The 22508-nt window shown below is 37.0% G+C and overlaps 2 protein-coding genes across 4 annotated transcripts in view; one reads left to right on the top strand and one right to left on the bottom strand.

Moving 5' to 3' along the window:
* The window catches only part of dlst (dihydrolipoamide S-succinyltransferase), a 13560-nt gene extending 9362 nt beyond the window's left edge, over positions 1-4198 (top strand). The window contains exons 12-15 of the mRNA XM_015607893.3: positions 499-572; positions 765-848; positions 2535-2702; positions 3324-4198. Of these exons, the coding sequence (XP_015463379.1) occupies positions 499-572; positions 765-848; positions 2535-2702; positions 3324-3458 (461 nt within the window). The 3' untranslated portion in view covers positions 3459-4198. The remainder of the gene's footprint in view (positions 1-498; positions 573-764; positions 849-2534; positions 2703-3323) is intronic.
* rps6kl1 (ribosomal protein S6 kinase-like 1) lies at positions 3842-22508 on the bottom strand. Of its 3 annotated transcripts, XR_002650375.2 has the most exons (13): positions 22345-22508; positions 19865-19967; positions 18573-18894; positions 15999-16123; positions 14337-14429; positions 13049-13096; positions 12433-12565; positions 9357-10613; positions 8277-8366; positions 8094-8176; positions 7442-7537; positions 5969-6299; positions 3842-4374 (listed from the first exon to the last, which is right to left on the bottom strand). XR_002650375.2 is itself a non-coding variant. In XM_007257330.4 (12 exons), the coding sequence occupies exons 3-12, from the start codon at positions 18706-18708 to the stop codon at positions 6189-6191; spliced, it is 2172 nt and encodes a 723-aa protein (XP_007257392.2). In that variant the 5' UTR covers positions 18709-18894; positions 19865-19967; positions 22345-22508; the 3' UTR covers positions 4487-6188. The 3 variants fall into 3 exon arrangements, 2 of the variants coding, with proteins under 2 accessions (XP_007257392.2, XP_022528832.2); XM_007257330.4 differs by lacking the exon at positions 3842-4374 and having other exon boundaries at positions 4487-6299; XM_022673111.2 differs by lacking the exon at positions 3842-4374 and having other exon boundaries at positions 4487-6299; positions 18573-18891.

The following is a 22508-nucleotide window of genomic DNA, read 5'->3' as shown; positions in this document are numbered from 1 at the left end:
CAGCCATATTACCCATAGTATTACCACCCCCTCTGTTTTTCTATTAATAATTCATTTTATTAGAGCCACTGACCATTTATGAGCACATTGTAGTTTAATAATCAGAGACTGTAGTTCTGTTTCTTTAAACACTTTTAAATATGATATTAATAATTATCATCATTATTGAAATTTAAAAAATGGTGGCAGAAGGGGTTTATTGTACACAATGCTTAAAATCCCACCACTAAATAAGGCTACACCATGTTGTCCTAAAATGTTGTTTAAAAAAATATATTGCCCAATATATCACTTTATTTACAGTGTCGCAATATATTAAATTGCAACCCCTGTATCCTGACTCATGTCATATTACCTGGTTCCTGCCAATACACAAGAGTGCAAGTCTATTGGATTGCTTTGCGTCATGGTATACTTAATCTAATATACTGTAATATGTACCATGTAACTCGTAAACACTGAAAGCTTGGTTTATTATGTATTTTCTCCTGCTTTTAGTTATTGATGACACAACCAAAGAGATTGTTTACCGGGATTATGTGGACATCAGTGTGGCAGTAGCAACACCAAAGGTACGCTTGATTGTTTTAAGTTATTTTACAGGAGATTTGTTTTGCTGTATCTGTTGTGTGTCAAGATAAATGACTGTGTGGTGTATAGGCATCAATCTAAGATACATGCATACATTATATGTAATACATTTAGTATTGAAGATCTGTATGTCTCACACATTCATCTGTCTCCTCCACCTGTCATCTTCACAGGGACTAGTGGTACCAGTAGTTAGAGGAGTGGAAGGAATGAACTTTACGGACATTGAGAAAGCCATAAATGAGCTTGGAGAAAAGGTAGGAATCTTTTGCGTCTCTAAAATAAAAGGTTTTTCAAAGTGCGTCACACTCTGTATGTCATGGCTAATAATGTTAGATGTTTTCAAGCTTTCATAATGCACTTTGTACCATTAGCTAAGTCTTGGTCGAAAACACTGAGAACGTAAGTGAACAAGCCGTGCTTGCAGACTCTGGTATCTGTTGTAAATGGAGCAACTAACCAGAAGCCTTATTTAGATAAATTAGTGATATGACCTAAATGAATGGTGGTTTATATTTTGAGCTAAGCAGATGTTAAGTGAAGTGGGGGGAAACTCAGACCGCCTAACTTCAGAAAAACAAGCATAGTGCCCTTTAGCATGCACTGGAACATCAAATTCTTAGTATTTTCATAAGTACTAAAAAACAGAGGTTCAACAAGTAGAGTATTTCCTTTAATACAATAAAACAGTTTCTTCTACATATTTATCCTTGACTTTGCATTTTAGAATTGACTAGCGACTATTGATTATTTTTTTTTTTTTTTGGTGGCTTCGTTATGAATACATTATGAATTTACAGTAAATGTACTGTATAGTTAATTAACAATATGCGGGAAAAAAACACTAATGTATAAGTGTTCATTAAACAAATTATTGTATTATAAAATGTATTTGTATGTACTCTTACTGGACTTGGACTTTAATCAGTAACTGTTCTAAATTGTTCTGTTACTAATTTTGAAACTAATTTATGTAGTTTTGAGTTACTATATCAGATGTCATGTAGTGTCAAGTTTGTCAATAATATAACTTTATGCTTTACAGAATTCTGTTAGTACATGGTCCTGAGGCTAGATTCAAAAAGTTTTCCTTAAAATAATAAACATTAGGTTAATGAAAATGCTCTTCAAGGCAATTCTTGGAAGAAATGCTGATATTCTCTTTTAGAAACTTAAGACTGAGTTTAATCCGATTCTGTAACATTGTTTCTTTGTAACTTACGACTTTACTTTGTAATACATTTGGACGTAAAAAATGTGAGACATTTAAATGCATGTCAGTATACATGAAAGCAGAATAGAGTCAAACCAAACTGATAAAATGGTTCCTGGGAAAATATGATCATTGACATCAGAGTAATTAATGTAAACACTAGCAGTACTTTTAAAAACCAGTAGATAGAAAAGCTGACTTGAAAGTGGGAAAGTTAAGAACACCAAAATGCAACAAAGTGGTGAAAAATGTCTTTTACAGTAAACAATGATTTATCAAGTCATAGGTCACGTGATTCTCTGATCTGCTGATTAGACCATCTGTAGATCCAGTTATTTCTTCAATAATGACTCCATAAGAGCTTGTGTAAAAAATGCCTGCTCTTTCAGAACTGTCTAGTACGTGTTCTCTCATATGTGTGGTGAAGACTGTTATGGTGGCACAGAGATTACAGCCCTCATTATGTGGGCCCAGGCTTGTCCTGCCTGGCTCCAAACAGTATAGCCATAAAAGATTGCAAATGGGTGTAAAGATGAGACTCTGTTAACACTTTCCCTTCTGCTTATGGTAGTCTGTGTGATCTAATGTTTTTTTCATAACTGTAGTGAAGAGAAATGTCCTTAAGGGATTTTTTTCAGTTGATATGTAATAATTGCCCATAACATTTGCAGATAGCCTGACTGTTGCTGCTTTGTATTCTGAAGCTAACTGAATGCTTTATTCTGTACAGGCTCGTAAGAATGAACTGGCGGTGGAGGACATGGATGGTGGCACGTTCACAATCAGCAATGGAGGAGTGTTTGGTTCCATGTTTGGTACACCAATAATCAACCCACCACAATCTGCCATTCTGGGCATGCACGGCATCTTTGACAGGCCGGTGGCTGTTGGAGGCAAGGTACGAGAAATTCATGACTGTAATAGGCCTCTCAATAATTATCATCTTATTAGACTATATCGTCGCTGTCCTATGAAAAACACAACTTCATTTTTGTCGATTTTCAGTTTACTACATAATTTGAAGTCAAACTGTCCCTTACACTGTGCCAAAATGTCTTGATGAACAGACCAATAGAAACTCTTCCAAATGACCTGAAATAAACTCTTTTTCCATTGACTTCCATTGAAAGTTTACAAGGTTTTTTCTCTCTCCTGTGAAGTTGCTGTTTTGAAGATACGTGATTTTCATTGGACAGTGATGATATGCATGCTTGTATGCTTGTATGTTTGTGTTTGCTGACCTCAATACTGCCCATTGTGTTTTTTTGGAAGAAGAGCCCTTAAACCTGAATTAGCCAGTGTTAATTTGTCTTACTTTATTCAAGAAATGAAATATTATATTCCAATGTCTAAATATTATTAATAATTAAAAGTTTACAATATATTGTCCAAAATAAATTGATTTATACTGACTGGCTTAGAGTGCGATTTTTATTTATTTATTTTTTTTTTGCTGTTTCTTGGTTTTCTTACACCAGCTCCTCACAGTTTGGCTTCTGATCTCTCTCTGTGTTTTCAGGTTGAGATCAGGCCCATGATGTACGTGGCTTTGACCTACGACCATCGCTTAATTGATGGCAGAGAGGCAGTTACCTTCCTCCGTAAGATCAAGTCTGTTGTCGAGGACCCCAGGGTGCTTCTCCTGGACATGTGAGGATTTAAAGAAACGCACATGAATGGCAGACTTCCTCAAAGTACCAAACGAGTTCCCATCTCACACAGTGGTAATGTCCCCTGATATTCCTTGCTGCATATGATTTAACGATGTTGGTTAACTAGAGAAAGAACACTTCACTATGTTGGTTCACAATGGTTCATTCACTGGAAAGAGGGAGTAGGGAAATCTAAATTCGCATGGGCTAGAATTATGGAGAGGGTATTATAGTATAACATGTTCTCAGCTGGGATCTTATTTTCTTAGCAGGAAGGCTGTCATGCAGTTTCCCAATGCTTCTGCCATTTTTTAAACACTTGTATAATTGTAATCCTTACACAGTTAATTTAAAATAATTGTACAAGTTTTATAATTATCAGTCCTATAACTAAGTTGCTCAAACTGTCCAGTTATTTGTCCCCTGAATGGCAAAGCAAGCGCACTAGTATACAGTATATTATGTTTCATATTCTCTGTGTAAAGAGTATTTGAAGAAGTTGTCATCCATCAAATGAACAGCAGACCAGAAACACTGTTCCATTTTGCCATTGGTCTCAAGTTCTATTTTTCTGTTTTTGTTTTGTTTATTTTTTGTTCTTTCAATGTTTGATACATACGTAACTAGTATGTCCCTCAAACAACTGAGATCAGACTCATTGGGAACAGATTCTGTCTATGCTGTTTAAAGAAATTAATATTTAATGAGGAAAGCTTTTAAACAAATAAATTGAAGAAAATGATTACTTGTCTTGGTATGTTCATGTCTTCACAACCTTGTCCTAATAATTATGGATAACATATGGAACAGCCGTGTCGCTGCTTTTCTTTTTTTTACAGGACAGTCCAGACAGACATGGAAACTATGTGGTTAAAAATATAAGCACACTGCGGGTAAGTCTGCAGAGCTTTCGTGAATCTGAAAGTAAAAAAAAAAAAAAAAAATCGTCAGACTCGTGCTGCATCTGTGACTTACGCTGCAAGACAGGATGTGGTAGCTGTGCTATTAGATTGGATGCCTACTGAGGGGGCTTGTGGTAATATTAGTAGTTTTATTCTCAGGCTCAGAGATCTGCACAAAGCACGTGTTTAAAATGACTGACTACCTCACTCTTGGAGCGAATTTTGGAAGGTGCACTATATGTCCACATTTTTGTTCCAGATCACAATTGTGCTAGTTTTATTTTGCGAAAAGTAATCGCTTACATTTAAGATCATTCAAATTAGAAAACCTTTGCAAAATTGCAACTTATGTAATGAACAACAGTTAATGACTGATTCTGTAAATGTCACGCTTTTTTCAGACAGGAATTAAGCCTAGTTTTGTACTATGCAGCATTTTTAAATGGTTATTTTCCATTGATTAATCCCTGTCTGAGAAACTGGCCATTAACAGACTAACATAATTTTAGACAGACAACCCAGTAAAAGTTATTTTATTCACTTTTAGTAATGTAAGAACATGAATGTTGAAAATATCAATCAGTAAGATTTGTAAAAAGGGTCATACTTTTCATGCTTGTAAAATATGGTCAAATGCAGTGCTAATACTGGTAATATTGCATATCATTGGTCAAACAGAAGTGCAAATTATATGTTAATGCCCAAGATGTTGTAAAAGGCTGATGAATAAACACATAGAGGGTAGCCTGAATCAACATTTATCACTGAATTTAAGGAAGGGCATGCGATTACTGTCAATTCAGTCCTATATTTATTAGGCACAATCTGCCTCAGTGCTGCACTTAATGACCACACCTACTATATAGATGCACTTTACATTGTTTTAGGCATCCAATTACTGGCCACCTCTCTGCATTGATTGAGAGAGAGAAAAGGTGTGTGTGTGTGTGTGAAGAGAGCAAGTGAAGAAAAAGAGACTGCGTGTAAGCACCAGAATGTGGGTAAGTATGTGAGGGGGAGAGTGAGTGTGTGTTTGAGAGTAAATTTGAAGAGATTGTGGAGGGGGGAAAAAAAAAAATTGAGCTTGGTGGGGTTCACTATTCAAAGAAAATGTGGTTCTGTGGTGGTCTAACCTTTCCATTGTTGGGCAAGGACGAATCCAACTGATGAAATAGATGCCTAGAATGTGAAGTGGTAGCCACGGTCATGCTAAAACCTTGTATCTTTTACAGAGAAACACTATAGGCAAAAAAATAATAATAAAATTTACATAGCCAAAAAATATATAGATACAAGGTTATTGCGTGACAGCAATGATATGTGCCTTGTGTTCAGTTTAAAGAGCTCTACTGGTCAACTCCACAGTCTAGTTCAGTTAAATCATTTTCAGAGCCCACGGTTTGGCCCTCTGACAAAATGCACCCTTAAAATCAGTCAGTTATACTTGCATAACATTAGGCCATGACAGTGGAAAAAAAATAGTAACATCTTTTGTGGAAACCTGTGTCGAAGTCGTTATACCCTTGATGCAAAGTGCACCTATATAGCAATTATACCTGATAAAAATGGACAACAATTACTGCACCCAATAAATTGGCAACTCTGCATACCTGGCTGATACAATTTTCAGGACTGCAGGGGAGGGGCTGGCTGGAGAATACTGATGTTGCATCTGCTGTTCACCACCAGGGGGCAGGAGAGATGTATTCATAATCCTTCCCAGGAGCCACTCACTCACTGGACAGTTAATCCAGCAACCTCCAATCGGTAGGTGGTGTTCAACCATGGTGTTTGGTGCTGCAGCCCAGGTCATATTCACCTCTGTGTTCATTAACTGCTCAGTGTGTGCCAAGCAACAGCGCTAAAGAAGGGATGACACTTAATATCACTCACACCTCCACCTCCAGAGCCCAGTCGACAGCCAGCGTCGTACTGCAGGAGCTGCGGCACAAAAGCACAACACAAAGTATGTTAAATTGTTTACAGGCTAAGGGTGGAAAATATTGCAATAATACAAGTGTTTTTGCAATATTAACAATGTCAGAACACTGACAAATATTTACTTGGATATACTACAAACAAAATGCATGTAAAGTTTCACTTCATGTATAACAGTTTCACATAATCAGTAATAAAACAAAAAAATAAACTTTTCTGTCTTTTGTCAACAGTAACTTAACGCATACTTTGTATAAAATAATAATAATGTAACAAAAACTATGTAATTCAAACAGAATACTGTTAAAATCACAATATGAAGTTTTAAAATCCCAATATTACTGTTTTATTATATATTGTGTACTATACGATACATAACAGCATACCCCTAGTCCAGACATTTAACAAATATTTCTGTGAAATGGAGACACTTGCATAAATCTGCTAGCTCTGTGTGGGCTGATTGTACATCATAAAGAAAAACATCAATCCACCACGATGAAGGAAGAAAACTGAGGTTTAATTCCAAATTATACATTACTCTTTATCTATATCTATAGATCTATTGATTTGTACTTTTGTAGCTTATTTACTTTTATTTGTATGACGAAATCTAAAATCTAGTGCTATCTGTGTGTAGGTTTGTAGTTTTATGACATGTAATTCACTATGTAGGGAGTACAGAGACATTTGAGATACAACCAGAAACATGCATGCTTTTTGAGATTAGCATTTTTATAAAGCGGTGTTCCCAGTTCACACAAATAAAAATAGTTTTCTATTTTTTAAACATATAAGGATGGGTCCTATATGCACCTGATCTAGTATTTAATTGCTTTACTATCATTGTATATATCATATTTATAGAATACAAGGATGCTTATAATCAACTCTACACAACCTTTACTCTTTACACTCAACAAACATACACACACCTACAAGAAGCCAACACAAGGACAATTTTAGAGTGACTAATGAACCTGATCACCATGTTTTTTGACTGTGAGTCCCCAGAGGAAACCCACACAGACACGGGGTGAACATGGAAACTCCACCCAGATAAGAACTTGAACTTAACGCTCCAGTGCTGGTAGGTGAACATGCTAACCACCAAAAATCACTGCCGGTTTGTCCAAAAGACTTACCTCTGTGAGAAGAGAGGCAGCAGCAGTGCTCAGGTGGTCCGGGATGAGGAGTTGTGTGTGTGGATGCACTCCTGTAGGATGGCACTGCCAAAGAGGCTGATGCCACAGAAAAGAGGTAAGCAGTATTCACAGTTTAACCAAAAGATACTCATACAAGATTTATTTAAAGACATGATTCCCAACCTTGGTCCTAGATAGCTTACTGACTGGCCCCTGACCCAGCTATTCAACTTTAATAAGCCTTTACTGAGCTGAAGCTGAATAATTACAAAAAATCTGCATATAAAAAAAAGATCGTATTTATATTAGGGTTGCAGCAGTGTACCAATGTTAGGTATACTCTGCTCTATTAATATACTGCTACTGGGGGAACAATAGAGCCAAACAGAGTATCCCAACAATTTGTTACTATGTTTAGAAGATAAAAATCAATCAGTCAATTGATAAGACATCAGATTAAAAAAGATTAAAAGAATCAGTTTTGAAACAGTTGCCATACCATGCAAATCTCATTGTTGCAACCCTATTTTATATGCGTACTGAAATTGGCTTTTGAACCAAGGTTACACTAAGCAATACAAAATAAGTAACAGGACTCATTAAGTAATACATGCTGTATGGTTATTTTACTCACTAAAGTAAACATACTTACCATTCCAGTAAGAAGTTCAAAGAGTAAGGCTCCTAGACTCCACCAATCACAAGCTTCTGTGACTTTGCACACACCCCCAATTTCTGTGCACAAACGACAGTTTACATACAGATAAAATACATGTACATAACATTATATTATACAACACTTCACTTCTTTTATGAACTGGAACGGTTTGCTTACCTGGTGCACAGTACATCTGTTCTATCGCTTTTTGGCTCATTTCATACTGAACCTCTGTCCATTGCCCAAAATAGGTCAGGCACACGTTTCCTGTTGAGAATAGAGGGTATCACCATTAGGTGCACAAATTACATGCTATCTGTATCTACGTGTGTCATGTATAATTAGGTCACTACAATGAGGTTTACTAATAAAACTTACAACAATAATAAACACTGTTATATGGTTAAGTAATGCCTGAAATAGTTATTAATTGACTATATTTAAGGCAGTATTAAGCATTACTACATTTTAATCCTAAGAAATGTAATTAATAATAAATTGAGACATTAGTTAAGAAAAAAAATATGATTAATAATGCCTTAACTAGGGTCTATTAATAATCAGCTGAGTACTGTTAAGTAATCTTATTGTAAAGCCTATAATTCCATGAGTAATGAAGTAAGTTAAAAGTAAACAGCAGTGGTCTTCAACATGTGAGCCACGTCTCCTCCAATAGAGTATTGTTGCTGGGAGGCTGTTAGCCAAAATGTTCTTATTTTGTATTCTGCACACTTAAGATTTAAGATACAGATATTCTGTAAAATATTTGAAGAACACATTATATTGAGACCAATCTTGTTGATAGTACAGTCACATGCCAGACAAAGCTAGCTAGTGGATTAGCAAGCTAGTTACATTAATATTATAGTAGTCTATTGTATTACACATCATATATAATTGTTTAAAATCCGAGTCTTTCACAATAAAAATATTTTTTGGGCTAAATTTGTAGTTGTGTTGTATTTCTTTGCATTTGAAATGGAAAGTATGGTGGTGGGTTAAGTGGATCATCTGAAACCAGCTACCAGCCTGTTGGGAACGTTGTTTAAAAGTACTGTATTCCAAAATGCTGGGAGTAAACAGAGGTGGGCTACTCAACTAAAGTTCATAGTCATTATGTTTCACTAAACCCCAAGTCCATTTCACACTGGAATTCTCCTTTAATATATTACAAGCAAATTTTTACCTAAAGTACGCTATATATTCTGCATACATAATAGTGCATGAATACAGCATGAATAATAGTGACATACTCACCACTGCTGTTGAGCAGGATGTTCCTGGGGTTGAGATCCTGGCACACAATGCCTTGCTCATGAAGGCTCTCAAGAGCCAGGAGGATTTGAGCACCCCACATTCGTACCTCCCCCTCAGGAAGACCCCATCGACCCTGCTGAGGCTTGGCGCTGAAGCTTTGGGTTCTAACCTCGGGCAGGTAATGCAGTCCGCCAGCCTCTCTAGTGTTGGAAGGGGGGCTGGAGAGAGGATCCCTCGCTCCTTCTGTAAACGGAGGACTAAGAAGTTCCCAACTCTCCTCTCCAACCTCCACAAACTCTCTCTGCTCCTCCTTCTCTCTGTCCATCTTCACGAAGTCGAAGGAGAAACTCACAGGTCTCTGAATGTTGTGTTCCTTTGGAGAAACTGTGCATGGTTGAGAATTTCCTGAGTTCAAGCTTGTGACAAAATGTGAACCTTCAGCATTCATGTCAGGCTGTGAGTTCTGCATGTTTTGTTCATGAGTAATGTCCTCCTGGTTTTGGCTCTGCAGAGGTAAATGCAGGTTGTTGGGAATTATGCGGACTTTCTGTGGAAGGACGTTGACAGTGCTACAGAGGGTTGGCTGGGTGCCACCTCCAAATAAGGAGCTCAGAGTGATCTGAGGTACACTGTTGATACCGAGAATATCAGAATTTGACCCTGTAGCTGTTAAACCACTGTGGTCCTGAGCAAGTTCAGCAGCATTCCAGGCTTTGTCCAGATCTATGCTGGAGTCGGCCCACTCAATGCGGACATCATTTCCTAAAAGGTCAGTGGTGACACTGTGTGGATCTCGAGTGTCCACTATTACACAGGGATGAACAGGAAGCGGAAAACTGTCCTGAGATACAAGACGATTATGCTGACCATTAGCTGGACCAACACAGGAAAGCGAATTTGTCCTTATTGCACCAGAATTTGAGGATTTCTGCTGCTGCAATCCATTCTTTTCATATCTGGAATTCTGCAGACATCCCGTTTCCTCACAGTAGGAGTGAGTTCCACAGCTTTCTAGCTGATGCTGGGTCTCATTCCAGGAAGCCAGCGAGTCTACATCCGAGCTTTCCAAATTCTCCATGTCGAGAACTGCAGGCATCCTGTGGTTATCCCCTCCATGCAGGTGGTAGAGCTGACTCAGAGCAGGGGATGTATAGCTGTTTTTTAGCTGGATCTTGTTCTGGTGCGGGCTGAAGCAGTCAGGGTGCTCTCTGGCCAGCTCACTCCTGATCTTGTGCAGTTTGGAGAAGAGTCTACCACCTGAAGGACAAGGACAAAGTGCTATTTTAAAACAAGAAGGTTTGAATTTAATTGAACTGAACTAAACTGAACTAACTTTATTTTCCTGAGGGGCAAAGCTGGACACAACATTGCAGAACAACAGACAACAAACAAGAAACAATGATCCACATCCAATGTCAAAGCAATTACTGCCAAAGCTCATTTAGCAGTCTGATTGCTTCAGGAAATCTCTGATGGAAAGTTGGACATCTAGGACACAGTGCCAATAGCTGTGGAGCAACAGTGCAAAAGCAAAATGAGTGTCAGTCCATTAATTTTGGATTCAAAATGGACATGGATCTGTGATCTTAAATCACAGATCACGTAATTAATTTGATTATTTTTTGATCGCCTGACAGGACAAATAAAAACCTAAAAATCAGAAATGTAATGGAAAAACAAAAATAGAAAACAACACACAATTTTCTAAAAATTAGCACCGCCAGGTGGCTGACAGACTAATTTGCCATTTTTCTTCAAAATAAAAGTCCCACGACAGGAAAAAAAATCATGAAAAACAGCCAATGTTTTTTATTTACTAAGAAAACCTTTAACAGAAAAAAATAATATGGTGAAATATCTAAATTCTGTTTATATATGAATCTTATTTTTAGCATTGTATGAAGGGCTGGTATATATATTTTTTTATATCACAGAGCAACATATTTCAGCTCTAAGTTATATATAAATAGAGAGTTTTCCGTGTACCAATGCAAATTTAAAATAGCTCATTGTTTCTTACACTGACTTATTTAATTGAAAACAATATTACCTAGAATCCTAGAAATGTACTTTTAAGGTGAATCTATAAAAACTGGTTGAGTGTTGTAAGAGATTTACAGTATTTACAGCATATGTTAGACTAATGTTTATTACAGGGAGCCTTTAGTCTAAGTTATTCATTCATTCATTAATTTGCTCCTCAGCTAGTTCAAAATACTTTAATGCTGATTGTGATTAAAGGTGAATTTACATTAAATCACAGATCACGTAATTAATCTGATTATTTTTTGATCGCCTGACAGGACAAATAAAAACCTAAAAATCAGAAATGTAATGGAAAAACAAAAACAGAAAACAACACACAATTTTCTAAAAATACTTCATAGGTCCCTATAGGTCCCTATAGATTCTAGAAAAAAATCTCAACTTCTTTTTAAACAGGTGTTAACATATATTTACATAGGTGCAGAACATATTTGAAAAGAAGACTGTTTACTATTTTTGGGGTGTGTTAATTATGTTTCTATTAACAAAAACTGTTTCTATTACGTTGAGCAGAATAAATAAAAAAATATTGGGTTCATCGTGTCTCCAATTAAATGGTAAAAAATTATTTAAAACTGGTGCAACTGAACTCTGAGTTAGTGTGACATGCCATGACATTTACAGTTAAAAGCAAAGTGATTTTATTCAGAACAAACTAGCTACTGCAAAATAGCTGAAAAGTATCTCAAAAAAGCTATTTTTGATAAAATCTACTCCAAAAACATCAGTAAATGAGGTGACAAAATATGAAATATCTTGTTTGTTATTTACAATAAATAAATGTAAAAAACACTGCATTTTTGGAATTTGCATAATGCCTGGATTGGTGCTGGTTTTCTGATTTGGTTTTACACGTTTGTACAAATGTTAAACATAACTGAATACTAAAAGATTTTAAGACAAGCACATTTACCCACACTACATTCCAATTCTTAGGGTGTTTCTTTAAATTCCTGCATAATAAAAAGTTGGCACTATGTACCCGATTGGCCACTGGCTTGGCACAAAACCAACTGAGTACTTGACTCACCTTGAACATGTTCCAGATGCAGAAACACTGAGTCCTCACTGATGTAGTACCTCAGTAGCTTCACCATGAATGGAACCCCCTGAGGAATGATAGTGGGACGCTCTCGGCTCTCCCAGCTGGACTTAGGAAGGCTCTATACACACAAAAGATGTATTAATGTATTAAATATACACATAAATTGTAATAACCAGTAATCTTTTTTTTATTCTTTGTGTAAACTAAATTCCCAGAATACTACGTGTTTATTGTGTAAATGATTTACAAACCTGAATGCACATTTGTTACCTACTTATTATTAAATCACAGTTAACAATGACCAGTGCCTAAATAAAAAACACATTTAAATCTTATGTTCAGGCTATAGTTGTCTGTTTTTACAGCCAGTCTTCTGTCTGGCTTTAGGAACATGAGACGCCTCAGACTAAGAGGCACACTCGCTTTTAAGTGGATCAATGCTGACAGCTTCACTGGGAGGGGAGGAGACCTAAGAGTATTCCCATCGATGTTATCAGCCTTCTGGCCAGACAGCAACAGAGAAATACAGAAATACACTGTGCAATCTCTTCTGTAAGCTACAGTTAAAGCAATAAGACATGGCCGCTGGCTAAACACTTACCTTAATCACAAATGTATCCTTACTAATCAGGTTTTGAACAGTCAGAACCTACAGACACAAAACACACATACAGCTTTCAGCTCTGGGGTTTAGTCACTAGGGAGATGGTACATAGAGCGCAAAGCAAGCATTCAACAGAAGAACTAAAATGGAAGGGTTGTAAAATCCCTGCTTAGAATCCTGTGTGAGTGGGCAGCATTTCTTTAGTTTCAGGTAAGAGTGCGGTGCTGTAACAAATTACTAATTAGTCGACACTTGACCTCACATTTAAATGTTTTTACACATCCATTGCAAATCCATTATATAATTAAGTAAAACTTTTGAAAAGTATGGTTGCAATGAATAACTAAAGAGTAATAAATTATATCAATAAAATGTATTAACACATTTCAGTGTTGACTGATCATTAATTTGTAACAGCACCACAATACACAAAGCTCTGGGCTCACACAGTTCACACTCAACCTGGTCAGTGATTCCAAATGTACAAAAACCACAGAATACATACACTTTTTAAATTGTGCATTAATATTAAAGGCATGAAATTATATAATTAGGGGACAAATATGGGATTATGCAGTAAAAAAAAGGTTGTTTGTCCTCCACAACTCCCGATTCTAAACCTGATTAACTGAGATGGTGATTTGAGGTGATTTGGGATGAGCTGGAGCTTCACAGCGTGAAAGAAAAGCAGCAACTACTGTTCAGCACCTCCGGGAACTCCTTCAAGACGCTCAGAAAACTTTTCCAGGTGACTCTCCCTCATGAAGACACTGAGATTAAAATACCAAGAGTGTGCAGATCTGTCCTCAAAGATACATGTGCTACTTAGAAGAATCCAAAGTAGAAAACATATTCTGGTTTCTTTTTGTTTACAAAAACAAACTGGTACTGTATATGCTCCGGAGAGTAAAGTTATAGTGGCAATGAAGAATAGACAGTCAGTCTACATGTATTTAAGTTACCTGTATTTTAATCTTGCAATAAGTACCATTAAACATAAGCAAGACTTATACTGACTCATCACACAATGCCAGAACAACAGTAAAAGAAACCAACTGGTTGTGTCAGTTTGGGTTGTGTATTGCACTGCATATCATTTGACAGTTTCTAAACAGAAGTTTCACTTCAGTTTTTTATGTGGTTTTACATTTATCTTTAGAAAACAGTGTTTTGTTTGCTGCCTCAGTTCAGACCACAACTTCACCTGGCTGCACCAGACAGGACACAACTTAACTTATAAATTACAAAACAGTCAATAATCACAAAACGGATTTGTTTTACTCACTTTATCAATAATCCCCACAACTTTGCACATCTCCAGATCCTCCACAGGTGAGCTGAGGTGTCTGATAGACCTGAATCTGAGGCTGCTGTAACCCTGAATAAGAAAAAAATCACATTAGCTACATATTAGTGCAGAATCAAAGCTGTTTTAGTCACCTGATGTTTAACCCTAGAACACTGGCGTTAAAATTAGTAACACAATCACTAACGTTGGGTATACACTGTATGACACGTTTGGAACCCTTCTTTAATTTTACAACATACATCATCACATAAAATAAAAAAGGTACCATGGATGACCCTATATTAAAGCAGAAAAAATATTGGAAAACCAGGTAATTCTTAACAGGTACTGTCCTAACAAAAAAATAATGCTGCTGGGAATTTGGTCTTTCGTCCACCCATTTCTGAGACATGTGAGTGCCTGATTTAAACACACAAACACTAACATCAGGTAAATTACACCCATAAAATATGATACTCTCCATTACTAACGTTGAATGAAAATCAGCCAAACACATGCCTCTTGTAAAAAACATAGATGGGAGGAGGGAATCAACCATAACATTAATGACACTAATGAGCGCCCTGAAGCTACCCAAAGTCCCATGCAACTCAGACAGCAGCAACACAATGAAAATTACATGAAAAAATTGTGTGGGTGAAAATCATCCGGCGTTAGCGTTCTAGGGTTAATGACCTCAAAGCCAACAGTCTAACAGTCCAAACTCTCAGCTGCAGAAGGAGGCCCACATCTGGAAATTACACAACTTGCAAGAGCTCAGAGTTCAGTGCATCCAGGCTTAATCTTACTTCATGGTAAAGTAAAAGAGAGAGAGAGAGAGATACCACTGTGCAGTTTAAATCCAAAGAGGAACAGACAGGCAGCTCAGATTGGCTTTACTGGATGAGACAGCTGTTACACTGTGTGTAAATTGGGAGTGATGCTGAGATTCTGTACACTTAGCTCCATTGCTTGTGTTGTATTAATGAGCACAGAGTAACATTATGTGAGTAAAATGGTCAAAGCTGAAATATTATTGCCTCTAATATAATGTTAGTACAGTAACATAATAATGCATTTTGACATTAAATAAATAGTGAATAATAATAATAATAATAATAATAATAATAATAATAATAATAATAATAATAATTTGACATTTTAAATAGTGAATAATTTTAATTATTAAGAAATTTAGACACTGGAATTAAAATACAAAAATAAATATCCTTACTAAATTAAATGTAAATTTGTTAAAATAAACAAAGTGAAAATATGAGCTCATTCAAGTTACTCTTCAGAATGAGTCAATTTAATAAGCAGTAGTGAGGTCTGCAAAATAATTGAGGCCATGACCATATATTGTACAAAAAGTCAATAACCTAGTTATTGTAACAGGCATGTGTGTCTCCAAAATGGCAACTTTACAGGAGAATAAAAAGCATTTCTATTTGTTAATTTATCATAAAAGAACAATAACCAGATTTACATTGTTTCAAAAGATCAAAAACAACAAAAATACAATATTTTCGAGGGAAAGTGACTACACGTATACAGAGTATATTATAATAGTAATTTTATCCTAGATTAGATTTGTAAATTGTTTTTCAATGTTTTATTTCATATGTATTTTCGTACACCTGCATGCATTTCACATACCCCTAAATGTGTGGTTCCTTTGCTGAGGTTATTCAGCAGATGAGAGTTGAAGATTTCCTCTGCTCTTTTCAAATACTGAGTGGTCTTCCGCTTCACAGCCTCCCGCCTCTCCTTGTTTGGATCCACTAGAAGACAGGAGACAAGTCAACTCAAATTCCAGTATTATATCAGGGCCCCATTTCCCAACAGCATCTCAGAGTTAAGATAATCTTAAATATATGATCGTCTTTTAACCCTTTCAGGATCAACAGTGAACTAAGATGCTGGTGGCAAACCAAGCTTAGGCTGGATTTAATAATATGTAATACGAAATGAAACAAAGCATTTAACATTCCTTTTAGAGATCTCGCGAGATTAAACCGCAACAATATTTCTCGTCAAGCTTAAACCTGTCTTGCGGGACAAAAAAACAGTTTAGCGTGGACTTTTTAGGAGGGATCTGGCAACCCAGTAGTGATAGCAGCGAGTGTGGTGGCTGAACAGTGAGAGCAGCTCTCACCAGAAGAGGAAAATTCGGGCATTTGTATAGAAGATGCTTCTGCTACTTTTAAGTTTTAAGTATGTCTGGCTGCATTTTGGCTCCAGTGGAAACAATAAACAGTAACAGAGTGACCAACAAGACACAAACCATATGTAAATTCTGTAAGTAAATCCTACATGTGACACACATGACTCATAGGCAGTTGTACTAATCCCTTAGCTCTGTACTGTATTTAAAAACATGTTCTGTCTCTGTTTGCACTTCAAGCATAGTCTTAATATGACTGGTTATGGTTATGAATAGTTAAATTACAAGAGATTTAGAAGACAAAAAACACAAACCATAGGCTTAATATGACTGGTTATGGTTTGCACTTATTGTTTGCACTATGTAAGACCTAGAAAAAGTTGTATTTTTATTTTTCATTCTTATTCTTATTCTATTTCTTATAGAATCAATGTGTGAGAGAAACCAGTCTGTTAAGGTTGCGTTATATGATTTTGTCAAATAAAACTCATTTTCATTTTTGACGTTCTCTTTAAATTTTTTTTTTAAATCTCGTCTCGTTCTCGTGAACCCAGTATCGCATCTCGTCTCGTAATATTAGTATCTCGTCACACCCCTAGTATACACTGAAGTATAACCTGAACTATAAAACTAAATTTATGTAATAGAAAACTGGTTCATTGTACTGCCTCAAGAAAACCTTGATCTACACGTGAACTGAATATTTGGCAACAGAAAATGTTTAGATAAAAATGGCACAAAAACACTTTTGTTTTGGTTGAATAAGTTTAAAAACAAAATAATAAACACAGAACAATGGCTCATTAATTTTATATTTTGCAGTGTTTCTTTTTACAGGAATTGAGGCTTTTTAAGCAGTAGCAGGCTGTAAAGAGCAGAGAGTAAGGGAGAGAGCTGACGAGCTGACAAACTGTAGTTTTGAAGTGTGTTGTTATCTTTTACTCTTAAATAAAGCATTCAGCATTACTTATCATGACTGGAATCAGCTTACTACACTTTCACAAACTGGCTGTTTTTCAGCTCTGAAAGATGTAAGCTGTACAGGACTAGAATAGTCATGTTAGCTGTGGCACCCTAGCCTTAACATTTGTTAATCACAAGACTGGCTGCCTTTCTCTGTGTGAACTTCACTCAAGTGACTTGAGTAGAACTGAGGTACTTTCAGGATTAGAATAATCATAAGTAAATGATTTGCGTATGTTTCATTTGTTTGGTTTCAACCAAAACATTATATTTCAGTCACCTCTACCATAAACCCAAAGTGACTGAGATGAACTGAAGCTATCTGCTACATTGGAATCCAAGATATTCAGTGTCAACAGAAGTTAATGTCAGGTTGAATGTTGTTCATGATGTTAGATGACAAAATGTTTAAGTTTATCAGGATAACGTCTAATACTGTTATGTGCCTGCAGGGCATGCTAAAAGAGGATGTCAGAAGCTTCTGTGTGGAAATGTGTTTTAACGGTTATATTTATACTTCTTTGTGTTTTTATATGTATAAGCTTCTGTTCTCATTTCCTTAAGAGATAACCATGTTCCTGTTTCATTATATTCTGTCAGCCTTTACAGATTTTCCAAACTGTCCTTACCCACAATGTACCCGGAAATCACTGGTGCAAGACAGGAATACCCCCTGAACAAGGCGCCAGTTCATTGCAACTATATTCAACTATTAACATACACAGACTCAAGGAGAATTTAGCATGGGACAAGTGTACATTTGTGTACTTTTGGGAGGAGGGAGGACACAAGAACACATGGAGGAAGCCCATGCACAAGGAGAACACACTAAGCTCCACACAGACAGAGAACAGAGCAGAGAATGAGCTCACAACCCCAGGCCTCTGGATCTTCCAGCACTACCATGCCACCCCTTACACATGAATACATTTAAACTGTATTCAAAATCTGTCAAAATTGATCAGTCATGTTTTAGATTTGTTGTGTAGAGTTGTACAACGCAGGAGGAAGTATTTTGATATCTAACTATGGAATACCATTAGAACTTATATAACAATACGCAGAAACAATCTAAAGCTTTAAATTAAATTAAAACCCACTACCTTGAACTCCATTTAGCAGCAGGTCCACACCATTCTTGTAATAGCTGAATGCAGCCTCATAGTCCTCATTGACTTCCCTGTCCAGTGCCATGCGGATCTGCTTGGCTGCATCCACCAGGTAGTCTCTTTTAGCCATGTCTGCTTGGGGTCAGTTCTGCTGAAGCCCTTGAAGAACCAGAGTCCACAGAGTAAAGGACAGAGCAGAAGATATGGATGGAAGGAACTGCTCTTAGGAAGAGCCATATGGAAAAGGTGGAATCAGTCCTCCACGAGTCTCTGCAGACACTGCATGGCAAGCTTCCTCACAGCAGTCTCAGCTCTGCTAAATGAGGAAAAAACAAGTTAATTAATACATATAAATTAAAAAAACGATTATAAACAAATTTAGGTTTTGTTATAAACCTACTCAGCCTATGACAGTTTCTCCCTACCCTTCCTAATGAAGTTATAATTAGTGTTTCAGCCTGTTGAACTGATTTTTTTGATCGTGGCTCAGAGCAGGGCAACCAATCAGAACAGAGCCAGTTATTTAAAGATCAGCCTGTTACTCACAAAACCCCACCAACTATATCTAGTAACACTGACATACCAAAAGTCAATTAACAGCAGTATGCAAACTAATCATGAATTATTACCCAATGAGATCAGCTTGGTAATGCCCACATCTGTATACGTGGTGAGGTGTTATCTTGTGAGTGAGGCTGATGATGTACACCACAGGTGGTGTCATTTTTACTGCTCATATCAGTATTGCAATTATATCACATTAAACAAAATTAAAAACATATATAATGATATTATTTTTTTGCCATATCGTCCAGCCCTAACCTGTAGTGATTAGGGCAAATTGCAGGAGTTGGCCATTTGAAGGGAATGCGACTACAATGGAGGATAGTCCATAAGACATTGAGCCATGAAATTTTCAGGTTTAAGCTCTTACAACAGCTGCATTATAACTTATAGTTTCTTTTTATTTTATTCGTCTTGAGATATTTTAAGTTAGAATTTCAGCTCAGTGTTTCACAAACACTTTCTTCTATAACTTACCAAATACTTTATGTTGAACAGATTGTTTGTTAATCATCTACAAGTCAATATTGCCTATACAGACGGCAATATAAAAAAAAGTGAACATGTAAAATTGCAGTGTTTAATGTGATGCGGTCGAAAAATAGAAAAAGTTATGGGCACCAGTACAACAAATTAGTGTAGAGCCCTGTCATAGCTTCATAGTTTATGTACCTAAAATATATCACAGAAGAATACAAAACCCCAGCTTAACCTATATTTACCTGCAAATTCTAATCAAAAAGGAAAGTCATGCTGGAGTATCTCTCTACTTCCTCTCCTGTTGTTCCGCATGGAAGTCGCACTTTTTCAGACTGCAGTCTCCACCTGAATAAAAGCAAAAGGTAAAAATCAGTACAACAGTCTCTGCATGCTCTGCACCAGATTTCAGATTAGCACAGATATTTGGTAATGGAATGACGATGGATGTTGTTGGAAAGAATCATATCCTGTTAGACTTGTCAGACAATAAAATGTCAACTGATCGGTCATAAAGCAAAACACACTCTTAGAAGCACTAGCACACAAAGGTCACAGTTCAGTTTTTAATTTTTAACAGCAATCACAGAGATGTATAACAGGCATGTACACACCCAAAAGGCCTCTTCTTATTATACCCATTACATGCAAAGTTCATGACCTGTAGCAGTCGTTTCATCCTCCATTATGGCTTTGCCAGTGGTTGAACATGCGTCATCCTGTCAACATGCAGGCATCTGGGTCATTCTCATGAAACAGCCTCACACCATTACCACATATATCAGAGTGTCATGATCATCAAGCAGATCAAAATTATGCATGTAGGAGCAGTGTAACTTCGCAGACTCAGATAAGCAAACCTATTGACACCATTTTGAGGAATGATGATTCTCTATCCAATTTGACATGATCTAGCAGAATTAAATCTAGTAGACTTTTATTTATTATATACAGTACCAGTAAAAGTTTGGACACACCTTCTTATTCAATGTTTTTAATTTTTTTCCTGCATTAATACTGAATTATCCAGACTATGAAGCAGAACACAACACGCATTATGTAATAAACTTAAAAGTACTCTGTGAAGCATTTAGGTTGCAGTTTCTGAGGCTGGTAACTCTTGATTACTTTATCCTGGGCAACAGAGGTAACTCTTGCTCTTCCTTTCCTGAGGCAGTCCTGATGAGTTCTAAATGTTTTACTTTACTTAGTTGAGTAGTTCTTGCCATAATATGGATTAGAACATATAAAGCTATTCTCTGTAGACCAACTCTACCTCTTCACAACACAACTGATGATCTCATGATAACGCATTGAGAGGCAAGAAACTCAAGTAATTAACTTTTGACTAGTTCAGCTAAGCTGTTAACTGAAAGCTCTTCAAGATGACTCTACCTCATTAATCTGAGTGAGAAAATACTAAGATGTGGAAAGCTGTCATCTAAGCAAGAGCTGCCTTCTTCTAAAATATAAAATAAAATATAAACCATATTCTGGTTTGTTTAACTGTTTTTTTTCTGGTTTGTTGAACCTGTTTTTTTTCTTTAGAGTTTGGATGACTTTAGTATTAATATACAATGCAGAACATTTTAAATAATTAAACACCCCTGGATGCAAGTGTCCAGACTTTTAACTGGTACTCTATATAATTATACATATGTGTCAATTTTAATTTCTGCTTACTGTAGTCTTTCAGTTTATCTGCACACTTTATCCTCCTCCATTCACCCTGTTCAAATGATCAACAAATGATCAGGATCCACCACTAAACCATCACAGAGCAGCTACTATTATTTGGGTGGTGGATCATTCTCAGCCCTGCAGTGACACTGATTGACATGGTATTGGTTTGTTTTAGTTTGTTTTGTTCTGGGAGGAGTGGTTCAAGCAGTGGTGGTTTAAAACACCTTAGTGTCACTGCTGGAGTGAGAACAGTCCACCAATAGCATTATTTGTGTGGCAACATGATAACAACGTTCTGTGACCACTGATGATGAAGGACTAGAGGATGACCAACACAAACTGTGTAGCAACAGATGAGCTTCTTCCACTTACACCTTTAACCCATGCCTGGTGTTAAGCAGGGTGACAATTCATGTTTATAGAATTTTATTATATTTACTGAATTCAAGCAACATAAAGTAGCTGAATACATTTATCAGATGAGTAAACTGCTCCTACAAATCAACTGACAATCAGACCAATTGTTATATATTTGCTTTAAATTACTGTAAAATGGGGTCCAATCAATAGAAGAAACCCTTTCCAATCACCAGCATGGAAATTATGATTCATGGTCCTCCTCCACACACAGGAAAACATGCAGCTCAGTTTTACTAATTACACATAATAAACACGCTAGCACACACATACACTATGATGATGATGATGATGATGATGATGATGATGATGATGATGATGATGCTGCTGATGATGATAAAGAGAAAAGCAAGGGAGTGGAGAGGGAGGGGACAACAGTGCAGCCTCCACAATCTCTCTCTCTCTCTCTCTCTCTCTCTCTCTCTCTCTCTCTCTCTCTCTCTCTCTCTATCTCTCTCTCTCTCTCTCACACACACACACACACACACACACAGTCCAAAACATACACAACAGCCCAGCATCAGTCAGCCATTTCCACCCCTCCCTCACTCTGCAGCATCTCGCTGTGCTCGGCATCCTCCCTGCTCTAACACACACACACACACACAGGACTGGTTTAACGAACCTTCACGGGCTGCAGTAGGTCGCAGGCTGGCCCCGTGTCTGGCGCGTGTCCTCTGCTCCTCCGGCAGCGCTGCGGTGTCTCCGGGCTGATCTCCGGGCCGAGCTCCGTATTGAAGGAACCGTGACTCGGTCCGGGTGACGGTGCGCGTCACGCAGCGCGGCGAG

Source organism: Astyanax mexicanus, chromosome 14, assembly GCF_023375975.1.
Source record: "Astyanax mexicanus isolate ESR-SI-001 chromosome 14, AstMex3_surface, whole genome shotgun sequence".
NCBI lineage: Eukaryota > Metazoa > Chordata > Actinopteri > Characiformes > Acestrorhamphidae > Astyanax > Astyanax mexicanus.
The sequence above is the reverse complement of the archived record's forward strand: the minus strand, read 5'-3'. Positions and strand labels throughout refer to the sequence as shown.